At 58.9% G+C, this 21,117-nt stretch overlaps 3 protein-coding genes across 3 annotated transcripts; all 3 read right to left on the bottom strand.

Moving 5' to 3' along the window:
• Nucleotides 1-410: 410 nt before the first annotated feature.
• Nucleotides 411-1,011, bottom strand: LOC123690280 (histone H3). Its single transcript, XM_045633512.1, has one exon. It carries the CDS (start codon nt 895-897, stop codon nt 487-489), a length of 411 nt encoding a protein of 136 aa, XP_045489468.1. The 5' UTR covers nt 898-1,011; the 3' UTR covers nt 411-486.
• A 6,020-nt stretch (nt 1,012-7,031) lies between these two features.
• LOC123690304 (histone H2B) lies at nt 7,032-7,628 on the bottom strand. Its single transcript, XM_045633562.1, has one exon. It carries the CDS (start codon nt 7,567-7,569, stop codon nt 7,195-7,197), a length of 375 nt encoding a protein of 124 aa, XP_045489518.1. The 5' UTR covers nt 7,570-7,628; the 3' UTR covers nt 7,032-7,194.
• A 6,652-nt stretch (nt 7,629-14,280) lies between these two features.
• Nucleotides 14,281-14,808, bottom strand: LOC123690268 (histone H2A). The gene has a single exon (XM_045633476.1). It carries the CDS (start codon nt 14,748-14,750, stop codon nt 14,376-14,378), a length of 375 nt encoding a protein of 124 aa, XP_045489432.1. The 5' UTR covers nt 14,751-14,808; the 3' UTR covers nt 14,281-14,375.
• Nucleotides 14,809-21,117: the final 6,309 nt, after the last annotated feature.

Genomic DNA, 21,117 nt, shown 5'->3' with positions numbered 1-21,117 from the left:
ACTGAGCTACAGCACGCGTCAACAAGAGTCATAAATTCCTGAAGTGGTGCCATAAATACATATAATAGAAAGTCATTATTGTGCAATTGTTTTCTAAGAAACAGTGAAACAATGGTGGCTCGCAAATATTGTTGTCGGCATTTGCCTTTGAAGTCGAAAATATATTATGCTGACGCATAATAGAAAATATCATAGAGACACACAGTGCGATAGGCGCCTGCCTCATTTACGTTATATCGATCTCGAAAATAATTATTAATTTAATAATTTCAATAAATTAATTGTTTTATATTATATTAGGTTAATTATTCTTAATGTTAGCCTAAATAAAGCCTTTTGACTTTGTATAACGTTCGTTTTATTCGTTCGATACGTGATGTCTGTCTGTGAAGCACATCATTTGAATTATATGCGGCCCTGAAAAGGGCCTTTTGTTGTAATAATAATATTATAATATTATTATTATTTAGCAGCGGCTGCGCAAAATTAAGCACGCTCGCCGCGAATGCGTCTCGCCAGTTGGATGTCCTTGGGCATGATCGTCACTCGCTTGGCGTGAATGGCGCACAGGTTGGTGTCCTCGAAGAGGCCCACCAGATACGCCTCGCTCGCCTCCTGAAGCGCCATCACGGCGGAGCTCTGGAACCTGAGGTCGGTCTTGAAGTCCTGCGCGATCTCCCTCACCAGACGCTGGAACGGCAACTTGCGGATCAACAGCTCGGTACTCTTCTGGTAGCGACGGATCTCTCTCAGAGCGACGGTACCGGGCCTGTAACGGTGAGGCTTCTTCACGCCGCCGGTGGCTGGAGCGCTCTTGCGGGCCGCCTTGGTGGCGAGCTGCTTTCGCGGCGCCTTACCTCCGGTGGACTTACGGGCTGTCTGCTTAGTACGTGCCATTACGACGACTGCTCTCACTCACTCACTCGACTCGACTGAATGCAAACTTTATTATATTATGTACGATGTGTGGACACGTCCGTCGCGTATCGCTTGCGATGATGATATAAACACCTTTAAATTTTTTTTTTTTTTTTTTTTTTTTTTTTTTTTGGAATGGAATCTCGCTGTTGGCCTTAAGGGCCTTTACAGCTCAGCACGGGCTGTTTGGCGAGCTTAGCTCAGCCGGAAAGGGGGGGTTTCCCGCGACTCGCGCAAGGGCGTCTCCTGTGAGACTCGAACCTCGGCTTGGGCCGTCGCGGGGGGGTCAATCGCCTGAAGGGCAGGACGGAAGCTCACTGGAGTGAGCGAAGTGCGAAGTAAAGGTCCTCGCCTTCCCCGGTGAAGGCGGTTTTTTACCCTAATCTGTCTATTGCTACTGCTATTATTATTGGCCGCGCGGGCGGCTTTTAATTTATCGTTAGCTACTGTGATTGGATCATCCGGATCCGTTAGTACGTGTCGGGGCCTCCTACGAGCCTTTTTAGTCGGGAAGGGGTAGTAATTGATGCTTTTACGCACCAGTGGGTTGGGATGGTGTTTAGCCTTGTCGAAGTGGCGTTTGGACGCCAACTTCATCCATTGGGCTATGGTAGGGAGCTCCAGGTCATAGTGGAGATCGACGTTTCTCACGTAGAAGGGTGCGCCGGTCGCGATTCTCATGAAACGCGACTGTAGCACCTGTAACCGGTGGATGTACGAGGGGGCACAGTGCGCGAAGACTACGCTAGCGTAAGTCATGCACGGTCGGACGCAGGCCTTGTACAAGGTTACCTTGTGTCTAAGGGACATGTGACTCCTTTTATTTAGGAGGTAATGGAGGCGAGAGAGGACAAAAGCGGCCTTCTTGCGAACGGCGGCTACATGCTTACGAAAATACATGCCGCTGTCGAGCGTGACTCCTAGATATTTGACGGACTTTTGCCATGGAATGGCTTGTCCGTAAAGGGTGACCTCTTTTTTGAGGAGAAATTTTTCCCGAGTATTAGCGTTAGCACCGGGGTTGCCCCTGGCAAAGAGAACTGCAACGCTTTTCTCGGGATTTAATTGGAAGCCCCATTTCCGGAACCATTCGCCTAGCGACGTGGTTGCGGTCTGGAGTCTATCCACGATGACACCTCTGTCTTTATGAGTGGTATAGAGAGCGGTGTCGTCGGCATAGAGGGCTAGCTCCACATTCGGAGCCCTAGGGATGTCGCCGGTATACAGCGTGAAGAGAAGGGGCGAAAGGACCGAGCCTTGCGGTACTCCGGCCCTGATTGGACGAGGAGACGATAACGTTCCTTCCACGCGATAGCGAATTGAACGGTCGGACAAGAAGTCGTGTACGATACGCACGAGTCTCAATGGCACTTGAAGGTGGTAGAGCTTGTAAATCAAGCCGTTGTGCCACACCTTGTCGAACGCCTTCGCTATGTCAAAGAAGAGCGCACCCGTGGCTCTCGGTTTCAGTGAGCTGTTCATCCCTGAAAGGATGTGCTCCGTGATCCGATGGACTTGATGGACGCACGAGTGGGCCGGCCTAAAGCCAAACTGCTCATCGGGAATGAGCTCCTTCTCTAGGGCATAGTCTAGGAGGCGCTTTTTCACTACCTTCTCGTACAGCTTGCTCAGCGTGTTGAGAAGGCTGATAGGGCGGTAACTGGTGGGGTTGTTACGAGGCTTGCCCGGCTTGTGAATACCTATGACAATGGCCTCTTTCCACTGCGCCGGGAAGGTGCAGTTTTCGAGTAGGCAATTGAATATGGCCACTAGCAAGCATATCAGATGGGGCGGGAGGCACCGGAGGACCTTATTTGAGATGGCGTCGAGACCTGGAGATTTACGAGGCAGTGAACTCTTGATTAGAGTTTTGACCTCGGCGATCGACGTAGGCGGGAGCGGCTCGGGAGAGAGGGGCAGTGCGACTATGCGTTCGACTTCGCGGTTCACGTGTTCGACGTGCGCCGGGTCGCTATGGTCGAGATACGGCGTGCACTGCTCCACTAGGTTGACGGCTAAGCACTCGGCTTTTTCGTCGTCATCGAATGCGTCAGGCAGATTTGGACGCTTGAGAGGGGGCATAGAAGCCACCGTGTCGGTTTTAAGGGAACGCGCGAGAGACCAATAGGCCGTATGCGAAGGTGACAATTCGCTGGTAAGACGGTCCCAGCGTTCGTTTCTTATTTCACGCATGCGCTCTTTGACTCGGCGCTGCGAGGCGCGGAGTGCTCTGCGGTTGTCGTCGGTCGGCGCTCTGGCGAAGGCGCGAGTCGCCGCGTTCTTCTCGGTCAACAGACGCCTCGCGTCCGGGGGAAGCTCCCAGCGTTGAGCGAACTCATCTGGGACCTTCCGGGACGATTCGGCGACCTTGGTCTGAATGTAATTTGTGACCGAGGAGATCGCGTCTAACGCGTGAGCGGACGAGACTAAATCGTCGGGGATGTTAGAGAGGTCAGAAGTTTCGACGGGCTTGAGGGCCTCGTCTAGCTTCTGCCAGTCGACAATGGACTTGTACCTCTTCTCTTGGGTATTAGGTGGGCCGAATTCAAATTGAACCGGGAAATGATCTGAGTCTAATTCGTGTAGCACTTCTACGCTACGCGGCTGTAGTGCTACGTTTCGTAGAACCGCTACGTCTAAGACGTCCGTTGAGAGAAGGCCGTTACAAGTTATGCCGCGACGAGTCGGTTGAATGGGGGCTATGACATTGAAATTGAGCACGTCAATAAGCCTACTGAGGGCTCGCCCGTTAGGGTTTTCTTTTGAGCTATTCCAGTCCCCGTGCTTGCTATTGAGATCCCCGACCAATAAGACCGAGGGGCCCAGCGCAAACAGAGTCCTAAGATCGCTCTCTAGGATGTCCTTAGATGGAGGGAGATACACCGACACGATAATAATCGGCTGATGACCGGTCATAGCCACGCGTAACACAGAGCACTCTATGTTTGTTAGCGACGGCGGGTCTAGCGGCGAGCAGTGAAGCGCACGTCTATAGTAGATGAGCGTTCCGCCTTTCGCCGTAGGTCGGTCGTTTCTAACCGCGACGTAATTCGCGAATCTAGGTGCGCGGACGCTGGGTTTTAGAAACGTTTCCTGTACGAGGAAAATATCTATTTGGTGGCGAACGAGGAAATCTCGGACCAAATCTGCCTGCGGCTTGAAACCGTTTGCGTTAAATGTCACTACGGACAGCGATCGAGCCTTGACCCTAGACGTGGTCGTAGCTATTTCGGTGTGTTAGATTGTACAAATTGCCGCACGGATTGTAGTAGCAGGGCATGCTGAGAAACGACGTCAATCTTAGCGTCCACATCTTTAGCTGACGTATAGGCTTCGTGGAATGCAACCAGGGCATCCAAGTCTAACGCGCCTACAACGCTAAGCGCAAGATTAAATGCGCTGTGAACTTTTGCGGACTCCGCAGATGCCTCCGCGGGAGGGCGGAGGGCTTGAGGAGGAGGGCTCGCCTTAGGGGTGGTCCTCTCCGTTATGGCGGGTGTTGGCGCTGGCGCCTGGGAAGGCGCCGCAGGTGCCGCTTTGGTTGGTAGAGGCGGGAAGGCCTCTGACGTGAGCTGGGGAGGGCCCTCCGTTGCCGGGGGCTTGACCCAGGGACTATGTTCGGGCTGCGGGGCCGGCACGTAAGTGAGCTTTGCTCCCGTGCCACGGCGGGCCGCGTCACGCCCCGCCGCGCGCCTAGACGCCGGCTTATGTGCCTTGGGGGCTCGAGGACAACCGCGATAATTCGCTGGGTGCCCCTGTTGCCCGCAAAGCACGCACGCCGGCGGCTCGGCGCACGGAAGTGTACGCTTGCAGTCCGTGGTGCCATGGTCGCCTAAGCACTTAACGCAACGCGCCCTGGCGAAACAGTTACGGGCTGCGTGCCCGTAGAGTTGACAGCGATGACACTGTCGTGTAAATGAATGTTTGAGGGGAGTTTCGACCCTCAGTCCGGAGAGCTTGCAACACTCTCTGAGACCGAATATCTTTTTCCCGCTCGGAGTGAGATCTAGCACTACGAGTACCATATCGTACTCTTCTTTGGTAGTGCGTTGGAGCATTCTGAATACCTCCCTAACGGGGTACCCTTGCTCAACTAAGTCGGTTTGGACTATCCCGGAGTCTATTTCCTTCGGAATGCCCTTGATAACTACCCTGAGGACGCGCTCCTCGGGTAGGGGGAAAGTATGTCCTCCGATACCTTCAGAGCGAAGGTGGGAGGTTAAAAAGCGGTGGTGATCCGATGAAAACACCTGTACGCATAAATTATCCCGCAGCGTACGGGCTTTGTAATTTATCGACTTAGTGTCGAGGAGCTTAGAGAGGGCGGGCCATACACCCTTATCTCTAATGTAAACGGGCGGCGGTGTTTTAATACGGTCCGCGGGAGCGGACGGCGCGGGTTTTCCCGATAAAAGGGAGCTAAGATCCCTCTTAGGAGGGCTTGAGGGCTGAGTTGGCCTCTTGGCCGGAGGACCGCCTTTAGCCGAGCGCTTTTTCTTGCGCCCTACCGTTTCGAAGCCGTCTGACTCGTTCGACGACGTTTCGTTTAATGATTCCGCCCGGGCGGATTGAGTCGACATGCGCGACGAAGGCCGTGATTGGCTTATTAGCTCATCGCTTACGCTTTCCGCACGGAGCGGTGAGCGCGAGCGCGAGCGGGACCCTGATTGGTCCGTGCGCGAGGTGGTACCGCATTCATCGATGCGCGTGCGAGAACCGGATTGGTCGATAATTAATCGCGATGCCTTCGCGGAGGCATTATTTTTAATCACCTTACGCGGCGGCGGTGACGGCGAACGCGGCGAGTCAGCGACAACGGACTCATTAAAGGCCCGAATAACGTCTGGATAACGTTTGTTTAAAAAGAGCATTAAACTGCTCATGTCAGGTGGGTCCTCGGACGCCATTCTGAAGGCGGGAAGCCAACAGTTTGACGACGAGTGTGTGCCTAAGCCTACTGGTAGTGAGTACCTAAGCTAGTGATTTGCCCTAACGTGTATGCGTCTCCGCTGGTGATAGCGGAGGTGTGGTTTGTCACCGACCTAACCAGCCCGTAGGAGTTTGGGTAAATAGAGCCCCTACGGATGTGACAGGACCCGTCCAACAGTGGACCTGTTTTTAGCCGGTTGCAAGGAAAGTAGTTGGAGTACCTACTCCCTATCGCGTGCCTACTAAGAGGCCCGGCCGCCAACAGGACTTGGAGGAAGCGGAGGGGCTGTTACGCGCCTTGAAAAAGGCACGGTGATTGCACCCCGGACAAAACACTCCCGCACAAGGCGTTAACCGACAGATAACCGTTTGGCACCGTTAGGTGGCTATCTGAGCGGCCGCAGGTAAACCCGCGATCATAAATTGCAGCCTTCAAAGCCCGTTGTCCACCGAAGGCGCGAAGCGACCAATGAGAGCGCAGCAGGCGGCAAAGGCAGCAGTCGGAGAGCGCGTGCGCACTGTACACAGTGGCAAGCGGCGATGACTCACACGGAGCGAGCGAGAGAGCACTGGAGCAGACGTCCGCACGGGACGACGGTCGGTTGCAGAGTTCTTAAACACCTTTAAAACTATTGGGCCGCATTTATATATAACGTCGAACCGAGCTCGAACGGGACGGGCGGGTGTGTCGGGACATTTACGAGACCTATCTAAAATGAAATTGTTTATAACAATAATAAATAGGTAACTAACAAAAATTAAAACGTTCATTTGTCTTTAATCGCGTTAAATAAGTTGAATTTACATTACTTTTCACTGATCAGTGGACAACACTAATTAAACATACAAAATTCTGTGCATGTACAAAATATTATATAATATATAAAATAAGAGACAGAGAGAGAGATGGAGAGAGAGTGAGATAAATATATATATATATATATAATTATGTACACCGAGACTATTGTCTTTTTTTTTTTTTAATTTTTAAGTTTCATATTCATGATAGTTTTTACACTTAATATAATTGTTTATCGGTTTATAGGTAAAAGTACTTGATAATAGAGGGATTGTTAATTTATATATATATATATATATTTTTTTTTTTTTTTTTTCGTTTATCGTTGATACTGTGCGTTGTGGTGTGTGGTTCACACACACACACCAAACTCTTCGGATAGATATTGTGGCCCTGAAAAGGGCCGTTTTCATGATGATGATGATCATAGTCAATCGCTCTCATTATACTTTCATTACGTATAATAATATAAGAGAGAAATCGCCGGCGCCGAGACGATGGTGCTGGTCCTACGCCGCCGCCGCCGTTGTCCCACCGCGCCGCGACGCTCACTTGGAGCTGGTGTACTTGGTGACGGCCTTGGTGCCCTCGCTGACGGCGTGCTTGGCGAGCTCGCCGGGCAGCAGGAGCCTCACGGAGGTCTGCACCTCGCGGGACGTGATCGTCGAACGCTTGTTGTAGTGTGCGAGACGGGACGCCTCCGCCGCGATCCTCTCGAAGATGTCGTTCACGAACGAGTTCATGATTGACATCGCCTTCGAAGAGATACCGGTGTCGGGATGCACCTGCTTCAGTACCTTGTAGATGTAAATGGCGTAGCTCTCCTTCCTCTTGTGCTTCTTTTTCTTTTTGTCCGATTTGGATATGTTCTTCTGCGCCTTGCCGGACTTCTTGGCCGCCTTGCCGCTGGTCTTTGGTGGCATAGTGAACGATAGATAGGCAGTCACAAACTATGTATCGACAACAACGAGAGACACTAGACTTGTGATTTGAAATATTTTTTGGACCTCACTTCAGTAAACTTCACTTTGAAAAGTGCTCTGGCGACTGGTCCGGCGTTACATAGGAAACGTTTCGCGGCCGCCAATCGACGGCGTCGTTACCGTTAGGACGCCGCGTGTTGGGGCGCGAGGGGGGTGAACGGCGACGGCGGAGGGAGCGGGGCGTTATATTATGTATATCTCCGTCTCTATCTGTCGTCTGCCTACTTGTGCACACGAGCCTATACGCGTTTCATCACTGCTATTGTTTTAATTATAAAACATATATGCAGAAACCATTTGAGTAGCCGCCTGCACCCGTTTCACGCCGACACCGAAGCAACGAACGCGCTGCGTCTATCCCGGCTTCCCACCAGAGGGTCTCACCGGGGGATGCGCATGCGCGGGAGGCGCTAAGGTGTCCAGGCTGTGCCTGGCAGACTCCAGCTCCCGCCATGGAGCGAAAATCCCGTCGCGACGTATCTGGCCCGCGCGCCAATGAACGCTCCCGCTCGCGCGGTGGAGCCGCGCCGCCGCCGCCGTCGTCATCATATGAATGCAGTGCTCCCGCGTCGCGCATGGCTGACCGGTCCCTGAGCGGCTCTCGCTCGCGTAGCGATCGAGCCCCGGGACCAGGAGCCGAAGAACCGGGCGAGACAGCCGTTTTTAAGAAACAGCTCTCGTCGCGGTATACTTCGACTGTATACCCCGCCGTATCGGCCCCCCACAACCCCGCCCCCGCGGAAAAAACTTTAACGCGGTACACCGCGTCGCCGAATGACCCCGAGGTCGCTGGTGACTCGCGCCCGGCTGGCGCTCGAGCCCCCCTCGCGGGTTATAGTGACAGTGACACGCAGGACCTTTTAAATGTGTTAAGTGAAAGTGATGTGAGGCCGCAGCTCTCGTCGCGGTATAGCGATGGCGAGAGCGCCCTCACCGCAACACCACACAGGCCACGCCCCTCATTGATGGCGCCACCCGATGAAATGCACCCAACGGTGAGTCCGCCTATTCTATCTATTCAAGAGGAGGAAAACATCGCTCATGGGCAAGACCCGGCTGAGCTGCTGGCCTTCTTAGAAGGCGACCTGCGCCCGGCGCAGCCCGTGTCGCCCCGTGCCGGCTATGAGTCGGATGCGCTGTTTGTTGCGCAGACACTCATAGGCCGGTTCGCAACGGACGGACTCGCGCGCGCAATGTGCGAGTACCTATCGCAGACGCGCAGGCGCCTTTTAAACGAGGGCCTCCTAACTTCGCCGCTCTCGAGCGACGAACACGATGCGCTCGTTAAAGTGAAACGAGCGCATCAAGCTCTACGCCGCCCGCCGCCGCCGGACTCAGACGAGGACGCCGCCGGGTCGGCGCCTAAGCGCGTATGCGCGCAGACGACGCCCCCTGGCGTCAATCAACCACATCAACAGCCTTCTCAACATGCGCAACCGGCGCCGCTCTCCCAGAGGGACCCGCGCCGCCGCCGTTTTGAGGATACAACCATGGCAACGGCGTCGACGAGTGCGCCCCCCTCCGCCCACCCCGCGCCCCGCGCGGCCCTTGCGACGGCTCAACCAACGCCGCAAGACGCGGCGACTACAAATTTAAACGCGGCGTCATACGCCGCGATGACCGCGTCGCCGACGGTGGCCCGTCGGCCACCACTCGCGCCCCTGCCCGCCGCGCCTCAGACACCGAAATACCCGCCATTTGTAATAGAATCCCTCCCTGACTGGACCACCCATGTCAGGGAGATGAAAAAGAGACTGGGGCGTACGGTGAACGCGCGTGCCTATGGACAGGGGCTCAAAATAACACCAGAGGACGAGGAGGAGTACCGCCTGGTGCAGCGGTACCTTGGGGAGTTGGAGACCAGCGGAGTTAACGTGGTATACTTCTCCTACTCCCTACCAGCAGAGCGGCAGCTGAAGGTGGCGGTAAGAGGCATTCCGGCGGACACGGAACCCGAGGCCATCATGTCGGAGCTGCGAGACCTCGGGTACGAGCCTGAACACGCCCAGCCCATCAGAGCCAGGAAGGGGAGACCGGGGTGTATCTTCCTGGTCATACTCCGCCGCACTCCGGACATCACCCCCGCGATCTACGGCATAACAGAGCTGTTGTGCATTCCGGGGGTGACCATCGAGTCCTGGCGGGGCAAAAGGGGCCCCGCACAATGTCACCGATGTCAGGGATTTAGACACTCCTCGCACCAATGCCACCGGGCCCTGGCCTGTGTGAAGTGCGGGGAGGGCCACCGTACCGCCGACTGCCCCCTACCTAAGGGGGCCACGCCGAGATGCGCCAATTGCAAGGGGGCGCATCCGGCCAATCACAGCACGTGTCCGGTGCTGAAGGAGGAGGCGCGCAACAAGCGCGCTGGCACGGTGGCACTTGCAGCACGGGGCATGGGCGCCTCCGAGGCGCGCGGTCGACGTCGCGGTGGTCGCGGCGGTCGCGGCGCGCGCGGCGCACATGGCGCACATGGCGCGCCTGGCGCTGGCGGCGGACGTGGCGCGCAGGGCGTATTTGGCGCCCGCGGCGCACATGGCGCACCTGGCGCACCTGGCGCGCCTAGCTCACATGGCGCCCATGGCGCACTTGGCGTCCGCGACGCGCGGGGACCATCTGGCGCACCTGGCGCACCTGGCGCTCGCGGCACACATGGCGCCACCACCCCAGCGCCTACACCAGCTGCCCAAACACGGCGGAGGGACGAGCCGCGCGAACACGCGCAGGCTGACCCGCGTGCCCATGGGCAGTACTTCTCGCAGCCGCAGGAGGTAGAGATGGTCACCTACCCCGCGGAGCCTCCCAGCCAACGCCGACGCCGCAGAGGGGGGAGAAGAAGAGGACGCGGGGGGGGTACAACCCCCCGCCCCCCCGCGCGCGGAACCTGCCGCGCACGCCGAGGCTGGCCCCAGTAGGGCCGCCGCCGACTCCGCTCCAGTTGCTGGAGCTACCAGAGCCGCTGACCAGCGCGCCGCACGCCCCCGCAGCGGGGGCCCACTGAGGGGCCAGACGCTCCCCAGCGAGACGGCGATCGCTGAGGCGGTTGACAGGGCGGTCACCGCATTGCTGGGCGCCCTATACCCGACCCCGTCTGAACCGACCTACGGAGGACGCCGGTCGCGCAGTCGAGGCGTGAGGCAACGAAAATGAACTTACGCCTCCTGCACTGGAACGCCGACGGCCTTCGGGATAAAGGCCACCACTTGCGTCACATCCTACGCACACAGGACGTGGATGTGGCGCTCATTTCCGAGACGCACCTGCGCCCCACCGACCGACTGCGTGCCGCGGGCTACTACGTCTACCGCGCAGAGCACCAGGCGGCCAACGGGGCGCCCTTTCGCGGACTGGCGGTGATGATACGGCGACGGATCGCTCACCGCGCAATCCCGCCGGTCAACGGCGACAAAATCCTGACGCTGGGGGTCGAGCTAGAACTGGGCGGGCAGCCCACAGACGTGCTAGCTGTCTACGCTCCCCCCGGCTCCAACTTCGCACCGGCCGAGCTGGAGGCCGCGCTCAGCCGGAAGCCGACGCTCCTCGCGGGCGACTGGAATGCCAAGCATATCAGCTGGCAATCCCACTCCAGCAGCTCGCGGGGCAACCGGCTCCTGCAGCATGCCGAGGCTCGCGGCTACCAGGTGTGCGGACCAGATGCCGCCACCCACTACCCGAGAAACAACACCCACAGGCCGGACATTATCGATTTGGTGGTGCATAACCGGCCTGATCTCTACCTGGCGCAGGAGGTCCTGATGGATGAGTACCAGTCGGACCACCAACCAGTGCTGTGCCTTCTCGCGGGGGCACCATCCCCGCCCGCACGCAGCTGGAGGGTCACCGACTGGAACGCCTTCGAATCGATACTCGAAGGCGCCACCGCGCCAGGCCCACCGGACACGACACCAGGCGCCGTTGACGACATGGCGGAGTCCATGACGCGGCAACTCCAGGCAGCTCTGGCGGAAGCAACGACCACGCGTCCGCCGGAGGTCATACGCGAGGACCTAGCCCCGTTCGTGCTGAGGCTGATCAGACAGAAGCGCGCGCTCAGGAGGCAGTGGCAGCACAATCGCTGCCCCGTGCTGAAGACAAAGCTGAACCGCCTCGCCGAACGGGTCAAGAAAGAGTTGGCCGCCCACGCCCAGCGCTCCTGGGAGCAAGCGCTGGGGGAGGCGACCACCGAGCCCACACGCCTCCACCAACTCTGCCGCCGCCTCTATAGGACTCCAGAGCCGAAGCGTCCGCTACGCGACGGCAACGGCGCCATCACCTATGACGACAACGATCGGGCCGAAATCTTCGCCGAGCACCTCCAGCGCCAATTCTCACCGAACGCCGCGGCATGCCCAGCGCGCGTGGCTGAGGTCGAGAGCGCTGTCGAGGGCTGGCTAGCTCGCCCGATCCCACCCGATGACGACCCCATTGCCTTTTCGCCTTCGCAAGTGCGGAAGGCGATACTCCGGCTGCCACTGAAGAAGGCGCCGGGACCGGACGGCATCACCCATCAGGCGCTGCGCCACCTACCCATGAGGTGGATAGTCGCGCTGGCGCGCCTCTTCACGGGGATCATTCGGTCCCTACACTTCCCCAGTACATGGAAAGAGGGCAAGGTGATCTTACTGCCGAAGCCCAGAAAGGATTACACCCGACCGGAGAGCTACCGGCCTATCACCTTGCTCTCAACTCAGTCGAAGCTGTTCGAGAGGCTGTTGCTGCAGAGGACCTACAAATACCTGCAGCCGAGGCCCGAGCAGTTCGGCTTCCGCGGCGAGCACAGCACCACGCTGCAGCTGACGAAGGTGCTCTTCACTGCAGCCGCGGCCCTCAACAAGAAGGAAGGGGCCGCCGCCGTGATGCTGGACATGGAGAAGGCCTTCGACCGTGTCTGGCACGATGGCCTCGTGCTGAAGCTCGCCGAGTCTCCACTGCCCCGCCGCATAGTCGCCGTGCTCCGCGCCTTTCTCACCGACCGCACGTTCTACGTTGCGACGGGAGAGGCTGCGTCGAGACCGCGACCCATCACGGCGGGCGTCCCACAGGGCAGCGTGCTATCGCCGCTGCTGTACACTACTTACACGGACGACGTCCCCTGCCCGAGCGGGTGTAGCCTGGCCCTCTTCGCCGACGACACGGCGTACGTGGCCACCTCGCTCAACACCAAGGCAGCAGCGGCGAAGCTCCAACGCGCTCTGGACCTCCTGCCAGAGTGGCTGAACAAGTGGAGACTAGCCGCCAACCCCAACAAGACACAGGCGATCGCCTTCGGCCGGAGTTGGTTGCCGCCGCCCCTGCGATTCCTGGACCAGGACGTGCCGTGGAAGACGCCGGTCACCTACTTAGGGGTCACCATCGACCGGAATCTGACCATGCGGCACCACGTCAAGAGGATCGTAGGAAGAGCGAAGGGGGTGTCGAGCAAACTCCGCCCCCTATTCACCGGCAACATACCCATCCGTACTAAGCTCGCGCTGTACAAGCAGTACGTGCGCCCACATCTCACGTACGCGGCGCCGGCGTGGTACTCCTACACTAAGGAGGCCCACCGGCAGAGACTGCGCGCCGTGCAGAACACATGCCTGAGGCGCGCAGTGGGGGCCCCCCGCTACGTGAGAAACGCCACCATAGCGCGAGACCTGCGGATGGAGTCCATCGACGAGTTCGTCGCGCGACTCGCGAAGGGGATGTTCGATCGAGCGGATGGCTCTCAGCATCCCCATCTCCAAAACATCGCGCCATGGCACTCCAGGCCGCCAGATCGCCTGCGGTATCCGCGTGAGCTACTCTCCGCGGATGCCGATACCACCGGACATGACACCAGGGCAGCAGCCGCGGCTTCGACCGCTGGTCGCCTCGCTGGGCCTCCCCCGGGGCTACCGGGGGTCTCACCCGGCGGAGCTTGACCGCGAGCCGCGCAGCGCGCTGCCCGATACCACCGACCACGACACCAGGGTCAAGTCGAGACTACTCCTTGACCCCACACTACCACCGGATTGACACCCCGGTCAAGACCCCATCGGCTGCGCGCAGCGAGTCGAGCCATTGTTCCTCGCGCGCAGCAGCCCCCACCAAGGGCTATTAGCCCGCCCCCGTACCGCCCTGTATCAGCAGGGCGCGAACAAACAATCCACCCGATAGAGACCCATACTCGAACGGGTTTAAGCATCCCCCTTGCGAGGGAGGATGTAACAATTACAAGTCCGTCTCTATCTCCTTCTCCCTCTGACACGGTTTATTTATGGTTATTTAAAAATAATAACAATAATAACGTAGTATAACAGTATGCCTGTATTGTATGTATTGTCTCATTATTACTGATTGGATTATGCGTGAGCAATGTGAATTTCGGGCGTGTCTACATGTTCGATTGTTGTTTTTATTTTTATTTATTATTATTATTGTTGTTGTAAGTAAATAATATTGTCAAGAATAAAAAAATAAATACAACTCGATATTGTATATACACATTGTAATAAGTAGGTAATTGAGTCAATTTTTTTGATAGAAGCATATTTATAGTAGTAGGTACTTAGTATATAATTTTTGTGAATAGTGACGTGTGGAACGTTTATTGTCGCTGATACATTTATCTAACAAATCACGGTGGCACGGTGGCCGTACCACACGATCATTGCGATTTTATGAATCATATTGCGGCCCTGAAAAGGGCCTTTTAGGTCGTCGAGTTGACAACGACACGAATAATAACAATAATTGGACGAGACTCCAGTCGTTGCTATTATAATTTATGTCTTCTTCTCGGTCTTCTTGGGGAGAAGGACCGCCTGAATGTTAGGCAGTACACCGCCCTGTGCGATGGTCACGCCGGAGAGCAGCTTGTTGAGCTCCTCGTCGTTACGAATGGCCAGCTGCAGGTGACGCGGTATGATCCTGGTCTTTTTGTTGTCACGGGCCGCGTTACCGGCCAACTCGAGCACTTCAGCCGCCAGGTACTCCATAACGGCCGCTAGGTACACCGGCGCACCGGCACCGACCCTCTCGGCGTAGTTGCCCTTCCTGAGCAGCCTGTGGATACGACCCACCGGGAACTGGAGACCTGCGCGGTTGGAACGCGACTTTGCCTTTCCCTTGACCTTGCCTCCCTTGCCACGTCCGGACATTGCGTTTGATTATTTGGGCACTGCACAACTCACTGAAAACTAACCGACAGGTTACTTATTTTTTTTTCAAGCCGCTACGAATTCATATTATATATGAATTCGGACGGTGTTCAACCAACTGGCCGGGTGTGACGAGAAACGACGTCGACGACTCTGCGCTATTAAACGCGATTGGGTGCCGCCGGCTCAGCGAGCGAGCGTTAGTGAGGGGCGCGAGAGGGGGAGCGCGGGCTTCGGTCACGTGTGTAAGATCTACATATTACGTGGAATTAGAATTAAAAATAATAATAATAAGAATGAAAATTACATGCATACATACATACATACATACATACAAAAAAATATATATACATACAGATAGATATTATTATATTACGTATTTGGTTATTTGTTTAGAATCTTTATTCCAAATATTTATTGTGTGTTTTATCTTTTTTGTTTGAACGTGTACCGGTTTCGTGTTTTCGTTTTTATGTACTGTTGTGTAATCGTGTAAAACGCCCATTATTACATATTTTTATATTACATATTTGGTTTGACTTGTAATAGTTACATCCTCCCTCGCAAGGGGGATGCTTAAACCCGCTCGAGCATGAGTCTCCATCGGGTGGTTTGTTTGTTCGCGCCCTGCTGATACAGGGCGGTACGGGGGCGGGCTAATAGCCCTTGGTGGGGGCTGCTGCGCGCGAGGAACAATGGCTCGACTCGCTGCGCGCAGCCGATGGGGTCTTGTCCGGGGTGTCAATCCGGTGGTAATGTGGGGTCAAGGAGTAATCTCGACTTGACCCTGGTGTCGTAGTCGGTGGTATCGGGCAGCGCGCTGCGCGGCTCGCGGTCAAGCTCCGCCGGGTGAGACCCCCGGTAGCCCCGGGGGAGGCCCAGCGAGGCGACCAGCGGTCGAAGCCGCGGCTGCTGCCCTGGTGTCATGTCCGGTGGTATCGGCATCCGCGGAGAGTAGCTCACGCGGATACCGCAGGCGATCTGGCGGCCTGGAGTGCCATGGCGCGATGTTTTGGAGATGGGGATGCTGAGAGCCATCCGCTCGATCGAACATCCCCTTCGCGAGTCGCGCGACGAACTCGTCGATGGACTCCATCCGCAGGTCTCGCGCTATGGTGGCGTTTCTCACGTAGCGGGGGGCCCCCACTGCGCGCCTCAGGCATGTGTTCTGCACGGCGCGCAGTCTCTGCCGGTGGGCCTCCTTAGTGTAGGAGTACCACGCCGGCGCCGCGTACGTGAGATGTGGGCGCACATACTGCTTGTACAGCGCGAGCTTAGTACGGATGGGTATGTTGCCGGTGAATAGGGGGCGGAGTTTGCTCGACACCCCCTTCGCTCTTCCTACGATCCTCTTGACGTGGTGCCGCATGGTCAGATTCCGGTCGATGGTGACCCCTAAGTAGGTGACCGGCGTCTTCCACGGCACGTCCTGGTCCAGGAATCGCAGGGGCGGCGGCAACCAACTCCGGCCGAAGGCGATCGCCTGTGTCTTGGTAGGGTTGGCGGCTAGTCTCCACTTGTTCAGCCACTCTGGCAGGAGGTCCAGAGCGCGTTGGAGCTTCGCCGCTGCTGCCTTGGTGTTGAGCGAGGTGGCCACGTACGCCGTGTCGTCGGCGAAGAGGGCCAGGCTACACCCGCTCGGGCAGGGGACGTCGTCCGTGTAAGTAGTGTACAGCAGCGGCGATAGCACGCTGCCCTGTGGGACGCCCGCCGTGATGGGTCGCGGTCTCGACGCAGCCTCTCCCGTCGCAACGTAGAACGTGCGGTCGGTGAGAAAGGCGCGGAGCACGGCGACTATGCGGCGGGGCAGTGGAGACTCGGCGAGCTTCAGCACGAGGCCATCGTGCCAGACACGGTCGAAGGCCTTCTCCATGTCCAGCATCACGGCGGCGGCCCCTTCCTTCTTGTTGAGGGCCGCGGCTGCAGTGAAGAGCACCTTCGTCAGCTGCAGCGTGGTGCTGTGCTCGCTGCGGAAGCCGAACTGCTCGGGCCTCGGCTGCAGGTATTTGTAGGTCCTCTGCAGCAACAGCCTCTCGAACAGCTTCGACTGAGTTGAGAGCAAGGTGATAGGCCGGTAGCTCTCCGGTCGGGTGTAATCCTTTCCGGGCTTCGGCAGTAAGATCACCTTGCCCTCTTTCCAGGTACTGGGGAAGTGTAGGGACCTGATGATCCCCGTGAAGAGGCGCGCCAGCGCGACTATCCACCTCATGGGTAGGTGGCGCAGCGCCTGGTGGGTGATGCCGTCCGGTCCCGGCGCCTTCTTCAGTGGCAGCCGGAGTATCGCCTTCCGCACTTGCGAGGGCGAAAAGGCAATGGGGTCGTCATCGGGTGGGATCGGGCGAGCTAGCCAGCCCTCGACAGCGCTCTCGACCTCAGCCACGCGCGCTGGGCATGCCGCGGCGTTCGGTGAGAATTGGCGCTGGAGGTGCTCGGCGAAGATTTCGGCCCGATCGTTGTCGTCATAGGTGATGGCGCCGTTGCTGTCACGTAGCGGACGTTTCGGCTCTGGAGTCCTATAGAGGCGGCGGCAGAGTTGGTGTAGGCGTGTGGGCTCGGTGGTCGCCTCCCCCAGCGCTTGCTCCCAGGAGCGCTGGGCGTGGGCGGCCAACTCTTTCTTGACCCGTTCGGCGAGGCGGTTCAGCTTTGTCTTCAGCACGGGGCAGCGATTGTGCTGCCACTGCCTCCTGAGCGCGCGCTTCTGTCTGATCAGCCTCAGCACGAACGGGGCTAGGTCCTCGCGTACGACCTCCGGCGGACGCGTGGTCGTTGCTTCCGCCAGAGCTGCCTGGAGTTGCCGCGTCATGGACTCCGCCATGTCGTCAACGGCGCCTGGTGTCGTGTCCGGTGGGCCTGGCGCGGTGGCGCCTTCGAGTATCGATTCGAAGGCGTTCCAGTCGGTGACCCTCCAGCTGCGTGCGGGCGGGGATGGTGCCCCCGCGAGAAGGCACAGCACTGGTTGGTGGTCCGACTGGTACTCATCCATCAGTACCTCCTGCGCCAGGTAGAGATCAGGCCGGTTATGCACCACCAAATCGATAATGTCCGGCCTGTGGGTGTTGTTTCTCGGGTAATGGGTGGCGGCATCTGGTCCGCACACCTGGTAGCCGCGAGCCTCGGCATGCTGCAGGAGCCGGTTGCCCCGCGAGCTGCTGGAGTGGGATTGCCAGCTGATATGCTTGGCATTCCAGTCGCCCGCGAGGAGCGTCGGCTTCCGGCTGAGCGCGGCCTCCAGCTCGGCCGGTGCGAAGTTGGAGCCGGGGGGAGCGTAGACAGCTAGCACGTCTGTGGGCTGCCCGCCCAGTTCTAGCTCGACCCCCAGCGTCAGGATTTTGTCGCCGTTGACCGGCGGGATTGCGCGGTGAGCGATCCGTCGCCGTATCATCACCGCCAGTCCGCGAAAGGGCGCCCCGTTGGCCGCCTGGTGCTCTGCGCGGTAGACGTAGTAGCCCGCGGCACGCAGTCGGTCGGTGGGGCGCAGGTGCGTCTCGGAAATGAGCGCCACATCCACGTCCTGTGTGCGTAGGATGTGACGCAAGTGGTGGCCTTTATCCCGAAGGCCGTCGGCGTTCCAGTGCAGGAGGCGTAAGTTCATTTTCGTTGCCTCACGCCTCGACTGCGCGACCGGCGTCCTCCGTAGGTCGGTTCAGACGGGGTCGGGTATAGGGCGCCCAGCAATGCGGTGACCGCCCTGTCAACCGCCTCAGCGATCGCCGTCTCGCTGGGGAGCGTCTGGCCCCTCAGTGGGCCCCCGCTGCGGGGGCGTGCGGCGCGCTGGTCAGCGGCTCTGGTAGCTCCAGCAACTGGAGCGGAGTCGGCGGCGGCCCTACTGGGGCCAGCCTCGGCGTGCGCGGCAGGTTCCGCGCGCGGGGGGGCGGGGGGTTGTACCCCCCCGCGTCCTCTTCTTCTCCCCCCTCTGCGGCGTCGGCGTTGGCTGGGAGGCTCAGCGGGGTAGGTGACCATCTCTACCTCCTGCGGCTGCGAGAAGTACTGCCCATGGGCACGCGGGTCAGCCTGCGCGTGTTCGCGCGGCTCGTCCCTCCGCCGTGTTTGGGCAGCTGGTGTAGGCGCTGGGGTGGTGGCGCCATGTGTGCCGCGAGCGCCAGGTGCGCCAGGTGCGCCAGATGGTCCCCGCGCGTCGCGGACGCCAAGTGCGCCATGGGCGCCATGTGAGCTAGGCGCGCCAGGTGCGCCAGGTGCGCCATATGCGCCGCGGGCGCCAAATACGCCCTGTGCGCCACGTCCGCCGCCAGCGCCAGGCGCGCCATGTGCGCCGCGCGCGCCGCGACCGCCGCGACCACCGCGACGTCGACCGCGCGCCTCGGAGGCGCCCATGCCCCGTGCTGCAAGTGCCACCGTGCCAGCGCGCTTGTTGCGCGCCTCCTCCTTCAGCACCGGACACGTGCTGTGGTTGGCCGGATGCGCCCCCTTGCAATTGGCGCATCTCGGCGTGGCCCCCTTAGGTAGGGGGCAGTCGGCGGTACGGTGGCCCTCCCCGCACTTCACACAGGCCAGGGCCCGGTGGCATTGGTGCGAGGAGTGTCTAAAACCCTGACATCGATGACATTGTGCGGGGCCCCTTTTGCCCCGCCAGGACTCGATGGTCACCCCCGGAATGCACAACAGCTCTGTTATGCCGTAGATCGCGGGGGTGATGTCCGGAGTGCGGCGGAGTATGACCAGGAAGATACACCCTGGTCTCCCCTTCCTGGCTCTGATGGGCTGGGCGTGTTCAGGCTCGTACCCGAGGTCTCGCAGCTCCGACATGATGGCCTCGGGTTCCGTGTCCGCCGGAATGCCTCTTACCGCCACCTTCAGCTGCCGCTCTGCTGGTAGGGAGTAGGAGAAGTATACCACGTTAACTCCGCTGGTCTCCAACTCCCCAAGGTACCGCTGCACCAGGCGGTACTCCTCCTCGTCCTCTGGTGTTATTTTGAGCCCCTGTCCATAGGCACGCGCGTTCACCGTACGCCCCAGTCTCTTTTTCATCTCCCTGACATGGGTGGTCCAGTCAGGGAGGGATTCTATTACAAATGGCGGGTATTTCGGTGTCTGAGGCGCGGCGGGCAGGGGCGCGAGTGGTGGCCGACGGGCCACCGTCGGCGACGCGGTCATCGCGGCGTATGACGCCGCGTTTAAATTTGTAGTCGCCGCGTCTTGCGGCGTAGGTTGAGCCGTCGCAAGGGCCGCGCGGGGCGCGGGGTGGGCGGAGGGGGGCGCACTTGTCGACGCCGTGGCCATGGCCGTATCTTCGAAACGGCGGCGGCGCGGGTCCCTCTGGGAGAGCGGCGCCGGTTGCGCATGTTGAGAAGGCTGTTGATGTGGTTGATTGACGCCAGGGGGCGTCGTCTGCGCGCATACGCGCTTAGGCGCCGACCCGGCGGCGTCCTCGTCTGAGTCCGGCGGCGGCGGGCGGCGTAGAGCTTGATGCGCTCGTTTCACTTTAACGAGCGCATCGTGTTCGTCGCTCGAGAGCGGCGAAGTTAGGAGGCCCTCGTTTAAAAGGCGCCTGCGCGTCTGCGATAGGTACTCGCACATTGCGCGCGCGAGTCCGTCCGTTGCGAACCGGCCTATGAGTGTCTGCGCAACAAACAGCGCATCCGACTCATAGCCGGCACGGGGCGACACGGGCTGCGCCGGGCGCAGGTCGCCTTCTAAGAAGGCCAGCAGCTCAGCCGGGTCTTGCCCATGAGCGATGTTTTCCTCCTCTTGAATAGATAGAATAGGCGGACTCACCGTTGGGTGCATTTCATCGGGTGGCGCCATCAATGAGGGGCGTGGCCTGTGTGGTGTTGCGGTGAGGGCGCTCTCGCCATCGCTATACCGCGACGAGAGCTGCGGCCTCACATCACTTTCACTTAACACATTTAAAAGGTCCTGCGTGTCACTGTCACTATAACCCGCGAGGGGGGCTCGAGCGCCAGCCGGGCGCGAGTCACCAGCGACCTCGGGGTCATTCAGCGACGCGGTGTACCGCGTTAAAGTTTTTTCCGCGGGGGCGGGGTTGTGGGGGGCCGATACGGCGGGGTATACAGTCGAAGTATACCGCGACGAGAGCTGTTTCTTAAAAACGGCTGTCTCGCCCGGTTCTTCGGCTCCTGGTCCCGGGGCTCGATCGCTACGCGAGCGAGAGCCGCTCAGGGACCGGTCAGCCATGCGCGACGCGGGAGCACTGCATTCATATGATGACGACGGCGGCGGCGGCGCGGCTCCACCGCGCGAGCGGGAGCGTTCATTGGCGCGCGGGCCAGATACGTCGCGACGGGATTTTCGCTCCATGGCGGGAGCTGGAGTCTGCCAGGCACAGCCTGGACACCTTAGCGCCTCCCGCGCATGCGCATCCCCCGGTGAGACCCTCTGGTGGGAAGCC

Source organism: Pieris rapae, chromosome 23 (genome assembly GCF_905147795.1).
Source record: "Pieris rapae chromosome 23, ilPieRapa1.1, whole genome shotgun sequence".
Taxonomy (NCBI): domain Eukaryota; kingdom Metazoa; phylum Arthropoda; class Insecta; order Lepidoptera; family Pieridae; genus Pieris; species Pieris rapae.
Note: the sequence above shows the minus strand (reverse complement) of the source record. Positions and strands in the feature narration are given on the sequence as shown.

Excerpts from the sequence above, each read along its gene's own strand:
- LOC123690280 (XM_045633512.1), bottom strand. The coding sequence starts at position 897 with ATGGCACGTACTAAGCAGACAGCCCGTAAGTCCACCGGAGGTAAGGCG.
- LOC123690268 (XM_045633476.1), bottom strand. The coding sequence starts at position 14,750 with ATGTCCGGACGTGGCAAGGGAGGCAAGGTCAAGGGAAAGGCAAAGTCG.
- LOC123690304 (XM_045633562.1), bottom strand. The coding sequence starts at position 7,569 with ATGCCACCAAAGACCAGCGGCAAGGCGGCCAAGAAGTCCGGCAAGGCG.